General features: G+C 42.6%; 2 protein-coding genes across 2 annotated transcripts; one reads left to right on the top strand and one right to left on the bottom strand.

The window, feature by feature from the left end:
- Positions 1–485: 485 nt before the first annotated feature.
- NUSAP1 (nucleolar and spindle associated protein 1) lies at positions 486–16352 on the bottom strand. Its single transcript, XM_075427133.1, has 12 exons — positions 16161–16352; positions 15451–15516; positions 14197–14385; positions 12949–13123; positions 11097–11186; positions 8866–8969; positions 8078–8143; positions 7708–7895; positions 3657–3829; positions 2664–2774; positions 1968–2079; positions 486–1491 (listed from the first exon to the last, which is right to left on the bottom strand). Exons 1-12 carry the CDS (start codon positions 16350–16352, stop codon positions 1404–1406), a joined length of 1554 nt encoding a protein of 517 aa, XP_075283248.1. The 3' UTR covers positions 486–1403.
- Positions 16353–16593: 241 nt separating this feature from the next.
- Positions 16594–20465, top strand: OIP5 (Opa interacting protein 5). The gene is made up of 5 exons (XM_075427017.1): positions 16594–16908; positions 17013–17079; positions 18025–18147; positions 18678–18759; positions 20136–20465. The coding sequence occupies exons 1-5, from the start codon at positions 16617–16619 to the stop codon at positions 20289–20291; spliced, it is 720 nt and encodes a 239-aa protein (XP_075283132.1). The 5' UTR covers positions 16594–16616; the 3' UTR covers positions 20292–20465.
- The last annotated feature ends 795 nt before the right edge of the window (positions 20466–21260 follow it).

Below are 21260 nucleotides of genomic sequence, written 5' to 3'. Positions count from 1 at the left end.
TGAGAAGTCTGGTGTTCAGTAATTTGAGAAATACTTTAAAGAACAAGTGCTGAATGGTTTCATTTCAGGCTAATCAAAGCACTGACCTCTTCTCCAGTGACCTTGTTTAAGTATACTTTACAAATATTAAATGTACCTATACTTTTTATCAGAGGCCAGAATAAAGCAAGCTAAAGCAGTGCCTTATACTATCATTTCCCTCTTGCGCAGAATTAAATAGCTTAACAGTGAAAGAAGGGTAATGGTTAGAATTTCTAAAGATACCAGAACAAACATGCTTTCATAAAGTGGTAGGCAGGCTAACTAGTAAGGAGAACTTGTCACAGAAAAGACACAAAATAGTAAATACAAGCATGAACAAAGCTAGTGCTACACTAAAGGAGACAGTTAAACATAATACACTAGATAATATAAAGTGATAAACAGGATGTATACACAAAATATTTATTTCCTTCCCATTAAGTTTATTAAAAAGAATTAATTGCTTGTTCTTGACATTTCAGCATATATTTGATGGGACACTAAATTCACTGAAACACATTCTGGCTGAGATAACTGCTAAATTACCTTTCCAGTTCCATCCCTAATGAATCCAGACAGCTTGTCTATGTATTTTTAAAGAGTAACTGCTTTTAAATCCAAGGTAGTGAATCTGCCTTAACATTACTGTAACCTCTTTCAAGCATCATAGATATGAAAAGCAGAAGAATTTTATTAACACCTGCTATTTACTATAGAAAGGATCAAAGATAACCTAACTTTTCAAAGCATCCAGTTGGGAATTTGTAAAGATGCTTTTCAGTTGTAACTTTTTACAAATATGGTATTTTACAATAATGCTGTAAGCTTTTAGTCTCACAGAGCTTGCATATTTTGTCTTCTCTTGGAGATTCCCTAATACTTCATAGGCATGCAATTAGAAACGCTGAGTAATTGATGTAACTGTTGCTACAGAATTTCAGGACTGAGCTGGAGCACAGGGCAAGCAGACACCACCGACTCCTGTAATTTCCCCGTGGCACATTTTGAAGCTTGCTATGCACAGTGTGCATTCCCGTGGGTGACAAATGCTTCTGGTGGAGGAGTCTGTCCTATGTTGCAAGGAGGCTTCTTGAGCATTTTTTTTTCCCACATTTTCTCCTTTAACATCTTTTAGTTCAATGAGTTAGTTAAATGAAAATATTACTAAGCAACTAGAGATAGTTCCAGCTCCTAAAAGTTGAGAACTCTTGCCTGGCACAAGCTGATCACTAAAACATTATGCTCAGATGCATTATAAGGTCCCATTCAATGCTGTCTGGATTCCACTAGCTAACAGCAACCTGAACCATACACGAACAGCACACATATTTACATGACAGGAACAGTATTTACAGTGATTTCTTACGTATTTCGTATCCCTCCTAACCCACAGATATTCCTCTACAGTTTCCGAGAGCCTGTGCCTTTTTCTTCTTTCTCTCTTGCTTGTGTTTGTCACGCCTTTCTTCCCTGAAGGAGAAAAAGAAGAGAGACAGGCCATATGAAGTTGTATGAAAGGCAGAAACACAAGCAGCCAGAGGAATCTGAAGCTGAGCAAGGCTTAACAGCTGTTTAAGCAGTGTGCTGCGTTTGCCATGAGCAGAAAGAACAGTACCATTTTGGACTGAATCCAAACATTCAGGCAAATAATTCTGCTCAGACCTACAGGTCTGACATTCAAGGTAACAACAGGTCAATATTTACAGTTTCTTCCAAGGTGAAGGTAAATCTCCAAGCGCTAGAATTGATAGCTTTCGTAGAAGTCTATGGAATTCAGAGCTGCCCTCTGTTGGCCTTCCTGATACTAGACAGACCATTGGAGGCAAAAGTTGCTTTAATAGAACAGTATTGTTTCCGGAACTGCGTATTTAAATCCTAAAAAGACAAATTGAGTCATTGTATTATCTTAAATAACACTATTCACAAAGAGCTCATGGTGCACTAACCTTGTCTGGAGATGCGGCTGTTTGTAATCTGTCTTGCGTGAAGAGATGCTGCTACCGACAGACTTATTTAGGACGGTATTTTCTTTAAATTCTCCCCAAGGTTTTAGTCGTCCTACAATTTAGAGACAAAAAGAGAGACTATTAAGTTACTAGTTTAGTAATTGTGTGCTTAACTTCTTCCTGTGAACTTTACACTGGCTCGCCTGTTTTTTGCTGGTTGACTTCAGGCTGAAATGCCTCTTCATCTGTACTACCAGTTTCACCAGCCCATTCCCTACAAGTAGTTCTTCTAAGAGTAGCAACAGGTGACTGTACTTGTACCTAACACTCACCACACACAGTTCAGCTTCTCACACAATAGTGCACTTTAAAAAAAAAAAGTTAAAATAACAATAAGCCTCATTGTGTAAGGGATATCTCGTATTTCCTGTGCATACATCTATTCAGTGGAATAGAAGGATATTTATTCTTATATTTATGGGCTTTTGGTCATAAAGACTTCTTCAGTAGAGAGGCTCTTAAGAGCATATACTGTGTAGAAATTTAATGTCAGTCCACAGACTGTGTGGGAATTCCGAGAGAAGGGGACAGGAAAGAGACTGAAAACTTGGCTGTATCATGGCTTGTGTCAACACCTTACTTTGAGCAGCTGAGTGCAAGGGGTACGACCAATGCAGCCGCATGGGATCGCAGTACCTTTGTGTGGCTGATACCGAAGCGGCCTTGAGAGACTTGCTTTGAGATCAAACGTCTTCTTTGTGCTTGTGGGTTCTACAGAGTGAGCTGCGAACTTGAAGGGGGTGATAACTACAAAAGGCATCAAGATACCATAACTTAATTACAGCAGCAAGAACATCGCTGTACATAGCAAGTTGGAAAGTGCCTGTGAACAACCACCTTACAACTACCAAGACCAAAAAGCCTTTAATGATAGCATATATAGCTCCACGTATTTTTCTAGTGCTTCAGAGCAAGTTGTGTTTCCTAGTCTCTATGCTGATTTGGAACCAAGTTGATTTTCACGTTAAAAAAAGAAGTATTTTTCCAGAACGCACCAGCTTCAGATCAGAAGCAGAACTTTTCTTTCCTCCTAAACAACATCAATATTGTCATACAGCAAGACAGGCAACTCTGGGTTCTTGACCTGTGGTCATGTGCCTGTGCTGCTTGGGTATCAATGGCTAGACAGCAGAGCTGTGCTGGTGCAGGGATCATCAGCAATCAGAAGACTTCTGCTTTTTCTTACAGAGCTTTAGTTCCCCAGTTAATCAGGGTTGCCAAGGCTGACAATAACAGACTGTCCCAACACACAGCTAGCAGCCTGGTCCGTGCCAGTCCCACAAGGAGAATGAGACATCTGAAGGCGCCAGAAACTCCTCTCACCGCAGACAGGATCTCCCTGCACCTGTTGTGTGAATCCTTTGCTGCCTGGTCCCTAAAGGTCTAGAAGATTTCCTATCCCCTTTTCAGTAGGTAGCTAGGTACCAGATGTTTAAGTCTTAGCACCCAACCATTTTAGTCAAAACACTGGAAACCAAAGAAACTACTGCAATTTCTAAATAATCAGTCAAAAATTAGAGAATGAAATTAAAACCTGGGTCTGCGTGACATTAGGTTATAAAAAAACATATATAATAATTCAATAAAAGTCTTGATCTGAAAGAGCCAAGTATGTACCATCCACTTTACCCTTTGATGCAGTCAGATCATTCTCTGTTGCGTTTCCCTTGCTGTTTTTCCAACTTGCTAGTTTGCAGCTCTTCTGGCTGTCAGGTATGCAGACCTTCAAGTACGGAGACATTCTCGATGGAGTCTTGGTAAGCGAGCGTTTATGCTCATTATCTTTTGTGGCTTCTGAGAACCTGAAAATGATTAGAAATATGAAGTCAGCCATAAGGAATATAAGCAATGTGACAGAATACAGAAGGTTTTGCGTTCTACTTTTCTTACAGGTAGAAAGTTTTACTATGCACAAGATGTTCACCACTTATGTATAAACTGCACTAAAAATACCTTTGCTGGCAGTTTTCAAGTTATGAGCCATCATCAATAGCAGTAAGTAACACTGGGAATTCCAAAGAACTAAAGAACTGACTTGTTATTTTGGAGACCAAATATATTTGGATGCAATAAGCTAATATATTTCTTCCCACAGATATGATTTACTGTAGATTTGGATTCTGTAGTTAAACATTATATATATATAGATATTGTTAATTTAAAAATTTAGAATAAGAAAAAACACAAGAAAGTTAACTAACAGAACTCTAGAACTCAAAGATCTACAAGAGAGAGAAGCTGGCAATTTTAGTCAAAACACAAAAGTTACCTGCATACCAAGGCACATACGTGCTCTATGTATGTGTATGTACACACACATTTTTAATGTATGTGTATATATACACATATATGTGTACACATACATAAACACATGAAAGAAAACTTCAAATCTTGCACGAAGTAATACCCTTATCAAAAAGGTACCGAGAATAAGCTGAAAGATATAGCAAGACAGCGAGGAAATGCTGAAGAAAGCTATGTTTTGAGGGCAAGCAAGTTCACGGATGAAGTGCAGCTTGCAAGATCCACCTCAGCACATCTTTGGACAAGTGGAATGGAAGCAAATTCTGAGTGTTGTTTTGTTTTACATATTGCTAAGAATCAAGTAGGGCTGCAGTGGAGACAATAAAGATCATCCCACAGGACACCAGAGGCAGAAAGAACATTGTTTTCATTTGTTATCTGCTAACATCAAAGATAGCACATTTAAAGTAGAAACCAAACCAGTAAGATTATGAGCTTGATTTTACATTGAACCTGTAATCCTGACCTTTGAGCAGCAAAAGGACTGCATTCAAAAGTCTCATAGTAATTTATTAGGAGATGTCACTACTAGAAGTTGCACTATCTGACTTAATAACAATCCCACACACACTTTATTCAGGGACAAAGAAGTCCTAGCAGCTGTAATCTTGGCATGCCAAAGCTGAGGTGAAGATTGGCAGAAAAATAGAAAGCAGCACAACTGAGACCTGAGCTTAACCGAGTGTTGTTAGCAGGGGGAGAAACATAAGGGTAAATTATAGAATGTGTAAAACTGAACTTCAGTCACTGTGGAAAGTTTACTAAACTGAATAAAGTTGGAATTAGTACAATAGTTAGAAACCAAGAAAGAAATAGCAGAGACCAGGACTTTCACTGAATAGAGAACTGGGCATTTATTAATGATTAATACCATACGGACTGTCCTTTTGATTCCTTCTTTTAAATTGTTTTTTGTTCAAGATTTTAGAAAAATTAGTAATAAGCTAATCAAGTTTACCAATAACAAAAATTAATTGAATATTAACATAACAAACAATTAGACTACTGTGTAGGAATAATGAAGCACATGTGATGTCTTAAAAGGAAATAAGATGAGATTTAACAGCATTGAGTATGAGCTCATTCATTCAGCAATCTGTCATGACTTCCTGGTGTCAACTGGTGTCATCTGTCAAATCAGGCAAGGAAGGGAAGAGACCACTATGGCTGAGTTGAGACCTGCTGGGCAAACTAAAGAGCAAGAGGGATCCACACAAGCAGTGCGAGCAGGGACAGGTATCCTGGGAGGAGTACAGGGACGCTGCCCGGTTGTGTAGGGATGGCGTCAAGAAGGCCAAGGTGCAGATAAGAGCTGAACCTGGCAAGGGATGCAAAGAATATTAAGTAGGGCTTCTACAGGTACGTCAGCCAGAAAAGGAAGGTTAAAGAAAGCATTCCCCCCGATGAACAAGAATGGTGACCTAGTTTCAACAGACAAGGAGAATGCCGAGGTACTCAACAACTTTTTGCCTCAGTCTTCACTGGCAACTTCTCTCCTTGGCCCTCCAAAGTCAATGGACCACAAGATGGGGAACAGGAGGGTAAAGCCCCTCTCACTGTAGCAGAGGATCAGGTTCATGACCACCTGAGGAACCTGATGAGATGCATCCCAAAGTCCAGAGGGAACTGGTGCAGTGACTGCACTAGTGGACAAGGGAAGAGCAATGGATGTTGTCTATCTGGACTTCTACAAAGCCTTTGACAGAGTTCCCCAAAACATCCTTCTCTCTAAATTGAAGAGATATGCATTTGACAGGTGGACTGACTGGCGAATGAGGAATTGGTTGGATGGTTGCAGCCAGAGGGTAGTGGTCAATGGCTCGATGTCCAAATGGAGAGCAGTAACAAGCGGTGTCCCTCAGGGGTCCGTGCTGGGACTAGTGCTGTTCCATATTTTCATTAATGACATAGACAGAGAGATCGAGTGCACCCTCAGCAAGTTTGCAGATGACACCAAGCTGAGTGGTGCAGCTGACACACCAGAAGGATGGGATGCCACCCAGAGGAACCTGGACAAGCTATAGAGGTGGGCCTGTGCAAACCTCATGACGTTCAGTTCAACCAGGCCAAATGCAAGGCCTTGCATTGGGTCGGGGCAAGCCCCGCTATCAATACAGGCTGGAGGATGAAGGGGTTGAGAGCAGCCCCAGGAAGGACTTAGGGGTACTGGTGGGTGAAAAGCTGGACACGAGCCACCAATGTTCGCTCGCAGCACAGAAGGCCAACCGTTCCTGGGCTGCATCAAGAAAAGCGTGGCCAGCAAGTCAAAGGAGGGGATTCTGCCCCTCTGGTCCGCTCTGAGGAGACCCCACCTGGAGTCCTGCATCCAGCTCTGGAGCTCCCAGCACACGAAGGACATGGAGCTGTTGGAGCAGGTCCAGAGGAGGGCAACAAAAATGATCCAAGGGCTGGAGCACCTCTCCTGTGAGGGAAGGCTGAGAGAGTTGGGGCTTTTCCAGCCTGGAGGAGGCTGCAGGGAGACCTTATTCCGGCCTTTTGGTACTTAAAAGGGGTCTCAAGGAAAGATGGGGACAATCTTTTTAGCAAGGCCTGTTGTGACAGGACAAGGAGTAATGGTTTTAAACTAAGGGAGGGCGGATTTAGACTGGATATAAGGAAGAAGTTTTTTTCCATGAGGGTGATGAAGCACTGGAACGGGTTGTCCAGAGAGGCTGTGGAGACCCCATTCCTAGAAACATTCAAGGCCAGGTTGGACAGGGCTCTGAGCAACCTGATCTAGTTGAAGATGTCCCTGTTCACTGCAGGGGGATGGGGCTAGATGACCTCTGCGTTCCCTTCCAACCCAAAGCATTCTATGATTCTGTGATTCTAACTTGGTTCCATCTGCTAGAAACAATCTGCTTGGAGTAGTCAATCACAAGACAAGCCCCTGCTGTGACATTAGGGGGTGGGGCAGGCAGGGATTGTGGCAAAAAGGAAAGAAGAGTACCCAAAAAACCCCAAATGACAACTCCATTGCAAGACTCATCTGGAATACTGCATACAGTTCTAGTTAGATAAGCTCCAAGGTAAATTAATTCAGATATAACAGAGACTATCAGGTTGCCTGACAAAATTGAAAACTTAACACAATAAGAGAAGAAAAATAATTTGGCTTGGTTGGTTTAGCAAAATGAAAGCTGAAAGAGGTGTAAGATTCCTCTCCCATCAGAGATCAAAACAAAGAATCAAGTTAGTGACAGCACAGTAAGGCTTAAACCAGCCATAAAGCTAGGCTGAAAGTTAGTAACCAGAATTAGTCTCATGTACTTCATGTTTGGAACAAATATAATGTAGTCAATTCACAGTCAGTGTTGATTATTTCACATGTATGATACCATATTGCTTACTGGTAGTTTTGGTTTGTTCTTTTTACCTGACGTTCATTTTGGTTGTTGAAAGGACAGAAGGATTAAATGAAGATTTCCTAGATAAAATACTCTGACTGGCAGTGTTCAGAGAACCGTATGGTGAGCGTTGGAGGTTACTAGGAGTGCAGGTGGTGGAGAATCTGCCTCTTTCTGGATTTGGGCTGAATAAAAATGTTTTGCCGCTGATTTGTTTCTAGGGAAAAGCAAATCATGAGTTAGCACACTCTGCTAAACATTTGTCAGAAAATCAGCTAAAAGGAAGGTAAAACACACAGTGAATCAGAAGTATACAGTCTCTTCAGTTTTTGTCTTTGTTTCTTTAAAAGCATATTTTAAACATAAGTAGTCTCATTAAACTGATCTGAAAACACATACCTTAGAATTGTTATGTGGAGTGCCTTTTTCTGATGCTCTGAAGTGATTCGTTTTTTTGGCCACCACCTGCCAAAAGTAATTTGTCTGAAGTATACAGTGCTACAAAGTGTGCCATAGAAAAGAGAAATGTAGTGCTCTGGAGTTTCAGCATTACTGTTTTGATATGGTCATCGACATATTCAATCATATATTCATTGACACATTACTGTCACTTTTCTAAGGTCTGTCACACTCTCAGAGGCCCTGTTTGCAGCTTTCACCCATGCAAGCACGAAATACAGGAACTGGGAATTGGGGACACTGAGAACAACATATATTGCATAATGTTTTAAAGGAGAGCCACACGCAGTCATTGGACAATGCTTCTTCAAGGTACCAATGAGGAACTTCATATTTAATTACTACTCTTTGAAAAATAACTCATCCCCTTGGTTAAGTTCTGCAGCAATTCAAACAGTTGTAAACAAAAGCTCCAGGAGATCCTTCACAAAAGTAATTGTGACATAATAATTTTCAGTCAAAACTGACAAGTCATTTGTTGGTTCCTATAGCTATAACCATACACTGTTAATATATAAAAACTTAGATAACTATACAAGTTACATAAAAATAACTATATATAACTAGTCATATAGGACTGCATTTAATTTCACTGATCGTAACATTCCACTGCATGTACACATGACCAGCTACTTACTGCATCAAAGAGACTCTACAGGACTTCTACAGAGAGGCTCTGGAAGTAAATGAATTGGGAACAACAGATATCTTCCTGTGTTATCACTTACCTTGACTTCGCTGCTGCAGTTCTCAGTCATTTTTTTCTTCCTCTCTATGTAGTCAGCAATAGATTCCATTTTCTTGAAGTGAGCCTCATGCAACTTTTTAAAGTCTAAAAAGTTCCAAAAATAGGAAAAAATCACTTATCTCGTAAGCTCCTAAGGAAGTTTACTGCTTAATGGGAGAATCTTGCCACACCTATCGTTATGGCCTCAAAGAAAACATAACGTAACCCTCTAATTAGAGACTGTGTGTACACAGGTAACCAAACAGTATGAAATAGAACCTACTTCATCAGCTACATAGCCAGTTACCTGGTGCATGCTCTGGAGAATTATAGAATCATAGGATGGTTTGGGTTGGAAGGGACCTTTAAAGATCATCTGGTCTAATCCCCTAATTCCGCAGTTAACGAAGAAAAGGAACACTTTCGAATTACAAATGAATGAATGTATTTTATTAAGTGATGAAAATGAGGTAATACATGAAAATCCAGCACAACAGTAGTATTTATAAAGTGAAAACTAAACAAACAGAAATGATAGCATGGCTTCCTGCTCTTTGTTGTTTTGAAAATCATGAATGCAAGTATTCTATCCAAAAGATACTAAAGCATTTGATAAAGCAGTTTTATAACACACGTATGAGTCATTCACTACTATGAATTTACAAGTTGGAAGACATACTTTAAAATGTAACCTTTGGGAACATTTTTGTTTGCTTTCTTTTTAAAGAGAGTATGTTCTCTTCTTCAGGTGGAAATAGAAATTTGGGTTGTAAAAAAATGTAAGTCAAGCCCATGTGCCCATTTTTAAAAAGGGTAGAAAGGAGGACCCTGGGAACTACTGGCCTGTCAGCCTCACCTCTGCGCCTGGGAAGATGATGGAACAGATCCTCCTAGAAGCTACGGTGAGGCATATGGAGGACAGGGAGGCGATTCAAGACAACCAGCATGGCTCCACAAAGGGCAAGTCCTGCCTGACAAACCTAGTGGCTTTCTATGATGCTGTGACTGCACCAGTGGACAAGGGAAGAGCAATGGATGTTGTCTATCTGGACTTCTACAAAGCCTTTGACAGAGTTCCCCAAAACATCCTTCTCTCTAAATTGAAGAGATATGCATTTGACAGGTGGACTGACTGGCGAATGAGGAATTGGTTGGATGGTTGCAGCCAGAGGGTAGTGATCAATGGCTCGATATCCAAATGGAGAGCAGTGACAAGTGGTGTCCCTCAGGGGTCCGTGCTGGGACTAGTGCTGTTCCATATTTTCATTAATGACATAGACAGCAAGATTGAGTGCACCCTCAGCAAGTTTGCAGATGACACCAAGCTGAGTGGTGCAGCTGACACACCAGAAGGATGGGATGCCACCCAGAGGAACCTGGACAAGTGCGAGAAGTGGGCCTATGTGAACCTCATGATGTTCAAGAAAGCCAAGTGCAAGGTTCTGCCCGTGGTCAGGGCACACCCAGCTATCAATAGAGGCTGGAGGATGAAGCGGTTGAGAGCAGCCCTGCCAAGAAGTATCTTGGGGTAATGACAGACGAGAAGCTGGACACGAGCCACCAATGTTCGCTTGCCTGGGCTGCATCAAGAAAAGCATGGCCAGCAAGTCAAAGGAGGGGATTCTGCCCCTCTGGTCCGCTCTGAGGAGACCCCACCTGGAGTCCTGCGTCCAGCTCTGGAGCCCTCAGTACACGAAGGACATGGAGCTGTTGGAGCAGGTCCAGAGGAGGGCAACAAAAATGATCCAAGGGCTGGAGCACCTCTCCTGTGAGGGAAGGCTGAGAGAGTTGGGGCTTTTCCAGCCTGGAGGAGGCTGCAGGGAGACCTTATTCCGGCCTTTTGGTACTTAAAAGGGGTCTCAAGGAAAGATGGGGACAATCTTTTTAGCAAGGCCTGTTGTGACAGGACAAGGAGTAATGGTTTTAAACTAAGGGAGGGCAGATTTAGACTGGATATAAGGAAGAAGTTTTTTCTATGAGGGTGATGAAGCACTGGAACGGGTTGTCCAGAGAGGCTGTGGAGACCCCATTCCTAGAAACATTCAAGGCCAGGTTGGACAGGGCTCTGAGCAACCTGATCTAGTTGAAGATGTCCCTGTTCACTGCAGGGGGTTTGGGCTAGATGACCTCTGCGTTCCCTTCCAACCCAAAGCATTCTATGATTTTATGATGCTAAGTCTCCCTCCATAAGTAGACAACACATCTATTTCTAAAGATGGTAGGTTATCTTACTTGGTGTAGTAGCTTTCGTTCCTGTTTTCTGAGTCCTAGATGCATGGCCTACGTATACAGGGATCTTCCCTCCTGCAAGATGAGCATCACCTGGTATGGTAAGATTAGACAAAATCATTAGAACTCCTGGAATATATTTTAATGTCATTGCAACCTTTTCAAAAGTATTTGTTCCAAAACACACCTTAGTTCCCTAAAGTGTGTTTAGGTTTTGAGAAATAAAAACATCAGCTAGAATAGATATGTCCTAAGTCACCCAAAAGCCTTTTAAATTACATGTCAGTAACAGCATGTCTGTACTTGACAAACTACAAGCTCAGCATGAGTCTTACAGTCTTACTAGGTTATTATCTGTTGATAGTTAAGTAAACATGTGGTAAGCAAAACCAACTTTAGATTCACATGTCTTGATCTGTTCAATAAGCTAGTGTTTTTTAAATGTTGATAACAAAGAAGAAATACCTTTTCGCCAGCTTTTCTGCCACTACCCTACACACACACACACACACACACACACACACGTCTCAGTTATTCTTATCATCTTTGCTCTCAGGTATAGTATTAAGCCCATGTTCACATATTACTGATTAATTTTATTACGAAAATAAATCAGGTAAAGACTTCATATTGAGTTAAATATTTGCCTATCAAAAGCAAACATTTGCTTTTTTATTAATTCACATCCCTTTCAAAGTAAGCTTGGATGACCTCGGTAATATTGAATGAAATCCTCACTGGAAACAAATAATGGGGGCTTGATGAAATTAATTGCTGAACAAAAAAAAAAAAAATCAACTTTTCAACACTAAAAGCAGACGTTGTATTTTTCTGTCACACAGCTTTTGCTGTCTGAAATTACTGAAAAGAAAAACAAAACAAAAAACCAGAAAGCAGTATGAATACCTATAATTACAGTTAGAGGAAGAGATGATTACCATGCCAACTGTCGGGGTGAATGCTGCCTCAAGACCAGCATTCTTTACATATTCTGTTACTTCTGTTTTTGAAAGAACTTTAATTGAAAATCCTCATTTTCTAAATTAGTTTCAAAATTATAGATGGCCTCCAATAAGAATGTCCTTGTAAATTCTACTGAACTGCAAGAATATCCATACAACAGCTTAAAGACTACGTACACTGAAGCATAACAGGAGCAAATAATGATATATATCCTATTTGACAGACCAACAATATCAGATTGGGCAGACAAACTCACTTCTTTGTGCCAGCTACATGCACAAAGCAGTGGGGGAGAAATTAATTCATATTTTCAGCACCATCATATTTGAAAGTCTAAAAAAGCCACCAGACAGAATAATGATCCACTATAATACAAGCAGATATTGTTCTGCAGTTTAAACAAGTTATAAAGGATTCTGTCTGTATGTCCTTTTCTACTAATTTTACTCCTGGGAAAAAAGTAACAAATGCTGTTCATCTGTATGAAAAGAAAAATTAAGCACGAGGAAGGAAGCTCTCCCTTTCTTGACACTTTTTAAAGGAGCCTAGTAGCATCTCAGGGGTATTCCAAAAGGCACTGATCCTAAACAAGGTGCAAGACTCAAATACACTCTGACCTTTGTGAACTACTCCACTAAAAACATCAGGTCCAGAGTTCTGAAGTCAAAGCCAGCAGAATTCCTACATTGCAGAATTTGTGGATTTATGTTACAGTATGTTAAACAAACAAGTACACAAACTGAAGTGAGACACCTTTTTTCTTGTATCCCCGTATAAGGTACTGATCACCAGACATACAACTAAAATCTTTGCAGACACAATAAAATAAACAAAAGATGCATTTTAAGTAGTACAAATTACTAAACTTACTTTTCTGGAATTTTCTACTTACATTCACCTCCCCTGCTTTTAGTAGAAGTCTTTCCTGGTTGTTCTCTCTGATCAGTACCTATCCTTGGATTCTCAGTAGCTCTCTTTTTAGTTGCTTGTTCCTCTTTTTGGAACGTCTTCTGTCCCTTTTCATGCTCGCCCAGAGGCACTTCATTTTCTTTCATTTCAGAATGCTCCTGCAGTTTGAGCATACTTCATTTAAACAGTTTGTTCTGACTGGGTATAAAGAAAGGCTGTTGTCCTGAGAACAGTCAGTCAGTGGAACAAGCTGCCCAGAGAGGTTGCATAGCCTCCATCCTTAGAGGTTTTCAGTATCAGACTAGATAAAGCCTTAAGCATTGTGGTCTAACCTCATGGCTGACACCGCTTTGATCGGAAGATTGAGCAAGAGACTTTCTACAGTCCAGCCTGAATTAAGCTGTGAAATATTTATCCCTGTTATTTCACAAGCAGATCTGTATTAGAAAGTCTTTACCTGCACTGCTCTAACATTTTAGTATAAAAATGTCTTTATTGACAAAAGTTCGTTATCTGCAAGCAAAAATAAATTCACTGGCTACTTTACTTTTTAGTATTGTAGCTTTGGTTACTGTACAATTCTGTATCTAACACTCCTCATCTTCTCTTTTCCCTCCTCTAAATTAGTAGAAGCCTTTCACACAGTTCTTAGTTCACCCACTACTTGCACGTAGTTCTAGAGAAAAATAATTCTACCTCCATCTGACCTTGAAAATTCCCCTCCCTCAGTCATATAATCCATGAATAAATTACACCACCAGCCCCACCACCCCCCCACCCTCCCCAAGAGGAGCAGGAATTAAAAATTGTGAGGTTTAGGCAATCATCCGGTTTCTGGTTTTTTTTTTCCTATTTAAGGAAAGTGAAAACAGCCTTACTTAGACAAATTCTGAAACTAGTCTAATATTCAGAATGCTACGATGAACTAGTGAAAGCACTCTTACATTCAGATAAAGTGTTTGGAATTGTATATTTCTTAGAGGAAAATCATTCATTTCCTTGAAGTAAAGACTAACAAGTAATCTCTGTTCGTTAATAGACTAGTACATAGGCAAGAAAGACAAAACCAGAAGGTTTGCACATGACATTCTCGCATATACATACATGCACACACATATATGTAAAAAATGCATACCACCTGCTAAATGGTGGTAGACTAAATCAAGTATGTTTAAATCATGCATGGGGGAAGGCGGGTAGACAGCACACAAAACCAAGCAATGCAAATCACCTCTTTCTCATCAGAAAGCCCTGTGTTTTCTCCACTGGCATTAGTTTCCTCATTGGAATTCTTTTTTCTGGTTATTTTATTTTCTTTACCATGTCTTTTTGTAATGAAATGTACTGAATCAAGCGTAATTTCCTCCTGTTTACTCGGTTCATCCGATTCGATGGAAGCAGATGCACATTTTTCAGAGTCCTGTAGCAGAAAAATACTATGCTGTGGAACGTATCTAACGCAAACATAAACTAAATACTCCAAAGAGACGGTTTCATTATTAGAAAAAGTATTTCAGATGCAGGAAAAACAGTAACATGCCATTTAGTAACATAGTAATCGAGAAATTGGCAGTATCTAGATTTCCCTAAACATCAAAGCTCATTGTTTGAGGACTTTAAAATAAGTCCTACAGTTGTTTTATTACACAGCATTAATAAGATTCTAAAAACTAACACTGTATATTTGAAGTCTGACTTGCACGATGCTGTGACCCTCCCAGATCTGTATGTTTCTGTGGAATACTCTTTCCCAAAAAATCAGAGCCTCTTCCATGCTTGTTAAAAATAAAAACAGGCTAACAAGGATCACACTAGTTCCTCAAACCTTTAAAAATATTTTTAAAGGAAGCACTTAGAGGGAGACATATTTTAGAAAAAGCAGATTCCAATTTACTTTCTATGAAAACCGTAAAAAATATCTCCATATCCAACAAAATAATTCAGTTTACAGAAAACTAAAAAAAAAGTTTGGAAGACAACACATTCGGAGACAAATAAAGGAAACATCACATTTGTATCACTTTCTTTATAGTGTCAGTGTAAGTGAATTGTAATAGATGCAAGATGCTTTCTGATGAGTGTCACTTTCATCTAGGCATGCAAAATGGTTAAAATATTCTTATATTTGGTACTGACTAGCATCTGGAGCTAAACAGGCAAGAATTAAGATTTGTTCAATGGAAATTAAATGTTAGTGTTCACAGAGAATAATTTTGTACGGATGCTGAAAAATACATTGTTGATTTTGGTAACTGAAAGGAGATCAGCTTTGGGCCATATAGGAGGCCATCCGAAAGCTAGTGTTAGCACATTTGTTTCTACCAGTACACGAGTGCATTAAACTAAAGGTACTATTGAGAAAAAAAGTATTTTTATTACACTTCACCTCATGGTAAAAAACAGCCTTCAGTACATGCCCTGGTCTACTAGGTACAAAGTTAGATCTCTCTCTCTTATGAAGAATGGCTGATTTATCGTCTATTACCATATTTTCGTTTTCTTGTTTTGCTCCGTTAAAGTGTTGCTTCAGTGCTTTCAGCAGTTTGTCCGCCTGGAGAGAAATCGAAACAACATGAACCAAACACTGCATGAAGCCATCAAAGAACTGCATCAACGCAGCCAGCGTCCCACGGACGGGCCCAGCCGGCGAGCAGAGCTATTCCCGAACCCAATGCAGGAAGGCACGCCTGGAGCTTCAGTCAAACCCGAGGAAGCGCTGAAGGCCACAGGCAACCACATTCTCTACCAAAGTCGTGGATCTCCTTTCCCCGAAGGCCGCCCGCCGCTGGTGCAGCCGCCCGGCCGCTGCCGAGCCGTTTACCAGCCGGGCGGGGAGCGGGGGGTGATGTCACGGCAGCGCCCTGAGGCCGCAGCTCTGGGCAAGGGACCGGCGCTCGCCCCGGCTGCTCGTTCTTGCCCGCGGTCGGTAAGCACGCACACGCGCTGCCGTCCCTGGGGCACCCGGCCGCTACTGCTCTCCCAGCGGTCCCGTCGGGGACCGACTGCTGCGCCAGAGAGGCACCCAAAGCCAGAGCGGCGTCCGCGGGGACGGGACGGGCACCCGCGACACCCGCTCCCCTCGGCTCCCGGCCGGGCCGAGCCCAGGGGCCGTTCTCCGGAGGGAGCGGGGCTCCCCCGCCCAACCCAAGCCCAGGCGCTGCTCTCTCCCGGCCGCGGCAGCCGCCCCCGCCTCACCCGGAGGTTGGCCTTCAGGCCGGCGGTCTTCGCGATCCGCTGGAGCTCGACGTACTTCAGCGAGTCCAGCTGCTGCAGCGGGGAGAGCGCCATGGCGGCGCCAACCTCCGTGCTTCGAATCTCGCGCTCAACTGACACGGCGCGCCTTGTGCCCGCCCCCGCCGTTCGAACTCGCCCGCCGCGCCAGGCCATTGGTTGGACAAAGCAAAGGGGTCGGGCCTGTGGGCACGGAAACCACCAATGGCGACGCCTCCCCCGAGGCCGGGTTTTTTTCAAACGCAGCAAACACCCCCCTGGCGAGGAAAAGCCCTGCCCTCTCCTGCTTGATTGGGCGATGGAGTGCCTCGGGCGACGATTGACGCACCTCTTGCCCAATAGCGACGCAGACCTGTGAAGAGCGCTCCAATTGCGAGGCCGGGAAGGCGGGCGCCGCGCTCGAACGCCGGGCGGGAGAAGATGGCGGTGCGGCGGCAGCTGCAGGAGCTGTTCCAGGACCCGCAATTCGGCGGGGCCATCACCGTGGAGCGACCGCCGTCTCCCGCCGCCCCCGCCCGGGCCTTGCGGTCCTTGTCGCCTTCGCCGCCTTCCTCGCCGCCGACCTCGGGGGCGACGCCGCCACCGCGGCTCCAAGGGCCGCTGCCGGAGGACTGCGCCGTGTTCCAGTGCTGCGGCTGCTGGGCCGTGCTGGGGGACTCGCTGCACCTGTGCGCGCAGGAGGACCGGCGGCTCGGCCTCCTCGTCTGCTTCAGTCAGTGCCGGCCTGGCCGGGCCCCGCGGAGAGGGATCCGGGCGGGGCTCCCTATCGGGCGGCCCGCGCGGTCCCGGTCTCAGCGGGTCTCTCTTTCTCCTCAGAAGTCACGAACGACGTCGCCTGGGAGGATTCGCTGATGGTCGGCCTGGAGGGAGCCCTGCTGGGCTGGTGCGTAGCTCGCCCGGTCCCGGCTCTGGGCGTCGGGTCAGCGGCGCGGGCAAAGCCGGGTGCGGCAGAGCTGGGGACCGGCAGCCCGGCCCTGGGGGCTCTTGCGGGCTCGGTAAACTCCCGGGTGCGTTTTGTCCCCGGGCTTCCGCGCTTCGGGCGGAGAAACCTTTGGCGGGTACGTGGCTTTCGTTGTGGTCAAAATCGCAGATTTGGTTGCCCTAGCCTTGGTGGGCGGGGGGGAGCGGCTGAGCAGCGCGACGAAAGACAGCCTGGCCTCGTAGGTGCCTTTCTGCCCTGAGCGGTCTGCTGCCTGGATTCAAGCATCTCCGTTTGGGGTTCCTGGGTGGTTTTTTATACCGAAAACGGACAGCTTCGGCTGCTCTCTCCGTGAGCCTACAGTTAGCGACAGGTTTGGTGACTCTGGGAGTGGTCCGATGGGAAGGAGGTAAACACCACCCGAGGGTTCACAGAACCGGCAGTCTGTTTACACTGTGTTTGAATGCTATTTTACAAACTATAAGGAACTTTTTAAATATAAGACTTGTGGGGCTTTGGGGTGGGTTTTTTTGCCTTTTATTCCTCTCTTAGCATGAGGCAATAATCTGTTTCATCAGGGGGATATTTCACATCTCTGACCTGGTGCAGGCGTTGTTTTACCAGTTAAATCATGTTTGAGTAGTGTAGCCTAAACTACTCTGTGATAGTGAGACATGTATTTTCTTCCTTAATTGCCACTTCGCATATTACAGAGATTATTTTTTGCACATGTCCAAATTTTTATGTTCACCTTCTCTTTTTTTTGCATCATTTCTTCAAGGAGAAAGCATTGTTAGGTCTTGTTTTGCTGTCCTGATAGAACTAGAGATTTGATGTCCTCTTAGAAGCATGCAGTATCTCTGGTTTCAGAAGCTTCTGTTTAATACAGTTTTCCCTTTCTCCTTTTAGTACTTACAATGTATTATCTTGTCGGTCATGTGGCTCGGTCGTGGGCTTCATTCTTTACTCTTCGTCCAGTGACCTGGCGTATCTCCGAGGCTTTTTCTGTTTCTTCAAGGACAGCATCCTCTGGTGAGTATACTGTATTCTCATGGTCATTGATTTCAAGGGAATTTACAAGTTATTACAACAGGGTGTACAACTAGTCTACAGCTAACAAAAGCGACGTTGTTTTTGACTGAGCACATTGGTGTGGGATTTTGTGTTGGTGTGACTCCATTTGATTTGCCTTGCACTTTTTGAGTGTCCTCATGTAATGCCAAGGTTTAAATTTAGTTGCTTGCAATACTGAAATCTCCTTCAGTTCCCAGCTCGCTTAGCTAATGTAAGGTATCCAGGTAGTTCTGTGGTAGATTGAGGGCTTGATTATAGAAACTGTAAATTACTTATAGCTGGTAATGGGAGTATCTTATGATTTCAAAGTAAAACCATTGTTCTGTTTTTAATATTTTCATAATGTATTCACTACTTTTGGCAACAGTTTTGTATCTGCTTTAAAATCCTCTTAAATAATCTGTCTAAACAATGAATGCAATTATGGTGTTTTTAACTGTTTTTCTTAGTTTGGTTTGTTGTTTTTTCTCCCCCCTTTCATTTTCCAGTTACCTCTTAAAAAACCAAATGATAATAGAAGCTTCTAAGGTGAATTTTCCTGCTGTGACCTTAAAGGAACAACTGAGGAAAGTAAGGTTTCTACATTAATTTCTATGGAAAATATTTTCAAAATGCTCATTTTTTTGATAGTAGTCCAAAGATATTAATACAATTACTTTTTTAAGTGCTTAAGATGGAGAAAATACTGACATAATACAGTGACTGACTTAAATGCGTGAGACATGCAAAACATTTTCTAGAACCACTTACCTGCAAAACATTTCCCGTTCTAGTTCATTTTCTGGCAAAAATATGTTATCCTCTTATCTCTACATTTTGAAAAGAAACATACCCAAGAGTTGTTTAGACAGACTTTGCCTAAGTGTTACTACTTGTGTTGTCCCTAGAATTGATAAGTCACTGTTGAAGAATTTGAAAAATAGCAATTTGTTAATTTGAAAGGGATTCTGGCACGGTTGTATTTATGGCTATGTGAGCTCAAAAAAGCATGGCAGTGTTTACTTGTTTCCAAGACAACATTAGAACCTCCCTCCTTTTTTGGTGTTGAAATTCAATGTTCTTTTCTGTAACTCATTGTTAACTTAGCAAATTGTCTGTCCCATAGCTCAAGGAAAGTCACTGCGTGTAGGAGACTGCCAGTGTATCCAGTATTTATGTGCTTACTTGTTGCTTTTTTTGTTCCTGTTTTACTTGCCGTTCTAAGAATGGAAATGGGCCCATGACATTTCTTAAGTTTTGTCCTCTTTAAAGTCATCTTCCAATGTCTTACTATAAGATCAGAATGTTTTTATAGGTCAAGTGAGGCTAAAATATATAAATCTTATCCAGGCAAGACTTCTAAAGTTGAGACACATTTTTCTGAAGTAAAAAAAATTGTATTACGTGATTGCAAACACAAATTGTGTGAGTCTGGACAGTTTGCTTGTTGATTAGACCAAGTGCAATAATCTGGTCTCTGCTTTTTGAAACGTCACGTCAGCAGGGTTTTACTCTTGTGCTTTAGATGTGTTAACTTAAACCCCGGACTCTGGAAATGGCATTTTTGAAGGACTGTCCGCATGTGTTCCTAAACTAGTGATGAAACAGTCTGTCCAGATATTGTCAAAGAAGGTCTCTGGCTGCTTAAAAACTTGTAATGAGTTAACTAGGAAAGATTGGATTGGTCGTAGTAAGGCTCCAGCAACTCCATCTCCTTAAGTAGAGTATTTCCATACATCTCTGAAAGGTGTTATGCTGGCACACACTCGTCTGTCTCCTGATCTGGGTGCCAGTTCTGGCTGTACTAGACATGCAATATAGAGATTAAAGCCCAGTACAATTATCCATCTTGAAAGTCAGATGCTTTTTAGCCACTGAAAGCAGGGTGCAGATTATTCAAAGATCCAGGGTGAGGACATTTTTCTCCAGTTTTAATACTCTCTTTTTTTTTTTTTTTTTCTTTCTAGCTGAAGGAAAAGCTTGTGGAGGTCCACATTCGCATAGAATTGCTGATGAAGAAGCTGGAGGAACTGGAGCAGAAGAATAATGTGGCAGAAAGGCAAAGCTCTGCAGCAGATGCAGTCAGCCTACTGCCAGGATATACCATAGTCAGGGTCAACTGATAATATAGCACTTTCAAGAACTGCTGGAGCGGTTTCTGCATCTCTGCTGTGTTTGTTCATTATGATGAAATAATGCACCAGAACAGGTTTGAGTGTTGATCTGTCACTTTATCTGTATATGGAAAGAACCAATGCTTAAGTGCATCCCTTCAACCTAAGAGGAACACCTGAAAATATGACATACTGAGGCTATGCTTGGAAAAATGAATAGCTTGCCCATGTAGTACATCACTCTCCGAGACAGTATTACTATGATTTTGATTCTCTGTAATGACTTCAGGGTGGGAAACAGCCTTTGAAATACTGAAATCAGGTTTCTGGAACTGTACAAGACATACTAACAAGATAATGTTCAAGGGGAGCTATTATAAATGGAATGTTCTTACAGAGATCAAAGTTCTTGTCCTACTTTTTCATATAGATACAGTGTTAATGGCAGCTAGCTGTTGGTCAAGTGGAAATTAGCTACACCTGCTATGTGAGGCACTGCTAAAAGGCCTCCTGACTAGTTCTTGTGTGTGTCTGGCCTGCAAAAGGAGCAAGCTAGCATGTCATAGAAGCTGCACGGTGTGCTCAGTGCATGAATCTGGATGGCACAGCGCTGGCTGGAGCACAAGGTTTTGGATTTCACTTTCAAGGGTAAAGCGTGTGCCTGCCAAGTCCTCTGGAAGTGCAGCCCTGTGGCTGCACAGGACTCAGTCAAGTTCTGGCAGCTTCGTGAAGCTTAGGCTGTGAGCAACTGCCTTTAGCAGATTTGAGCCTTTCTTTCTGGGGCTGAAGCTGTGAAACCAAGGAATGGTCTTTTCTTCTCCTTCACTTCTGCTCAGTCGTGGGAATGCTGCTCTGCTGAAGTTGTGATGATCTGCCTGCTGCCTTCACTTGGCCAGTCCAGATGTTTCATAAAAAGTACCTAATGGGTACTCACTGGCATTACTCTCTGCTTTGAACGGGTTCTGCTTCTATCCAGAT

This window comes from Opisthocomus hoazin, chromosome 7, assembly GCF_030867145.1.
Source record: "Opisthocomus hoazin isolate bOpiHoa1 chromosome 7, bOpiHoa1.hap1, whole genome shotgun sequence".
Lineage (NCBI taxonomy): Eukaryota > Metazoa > Chordata > Aves > Opisthocomiformes > Opisthocomidae > Opisthocomus > Opisthocomus hoazin.
This window is presented reverse-complemented; position numbering and strand designations above follow the sequence as displayed.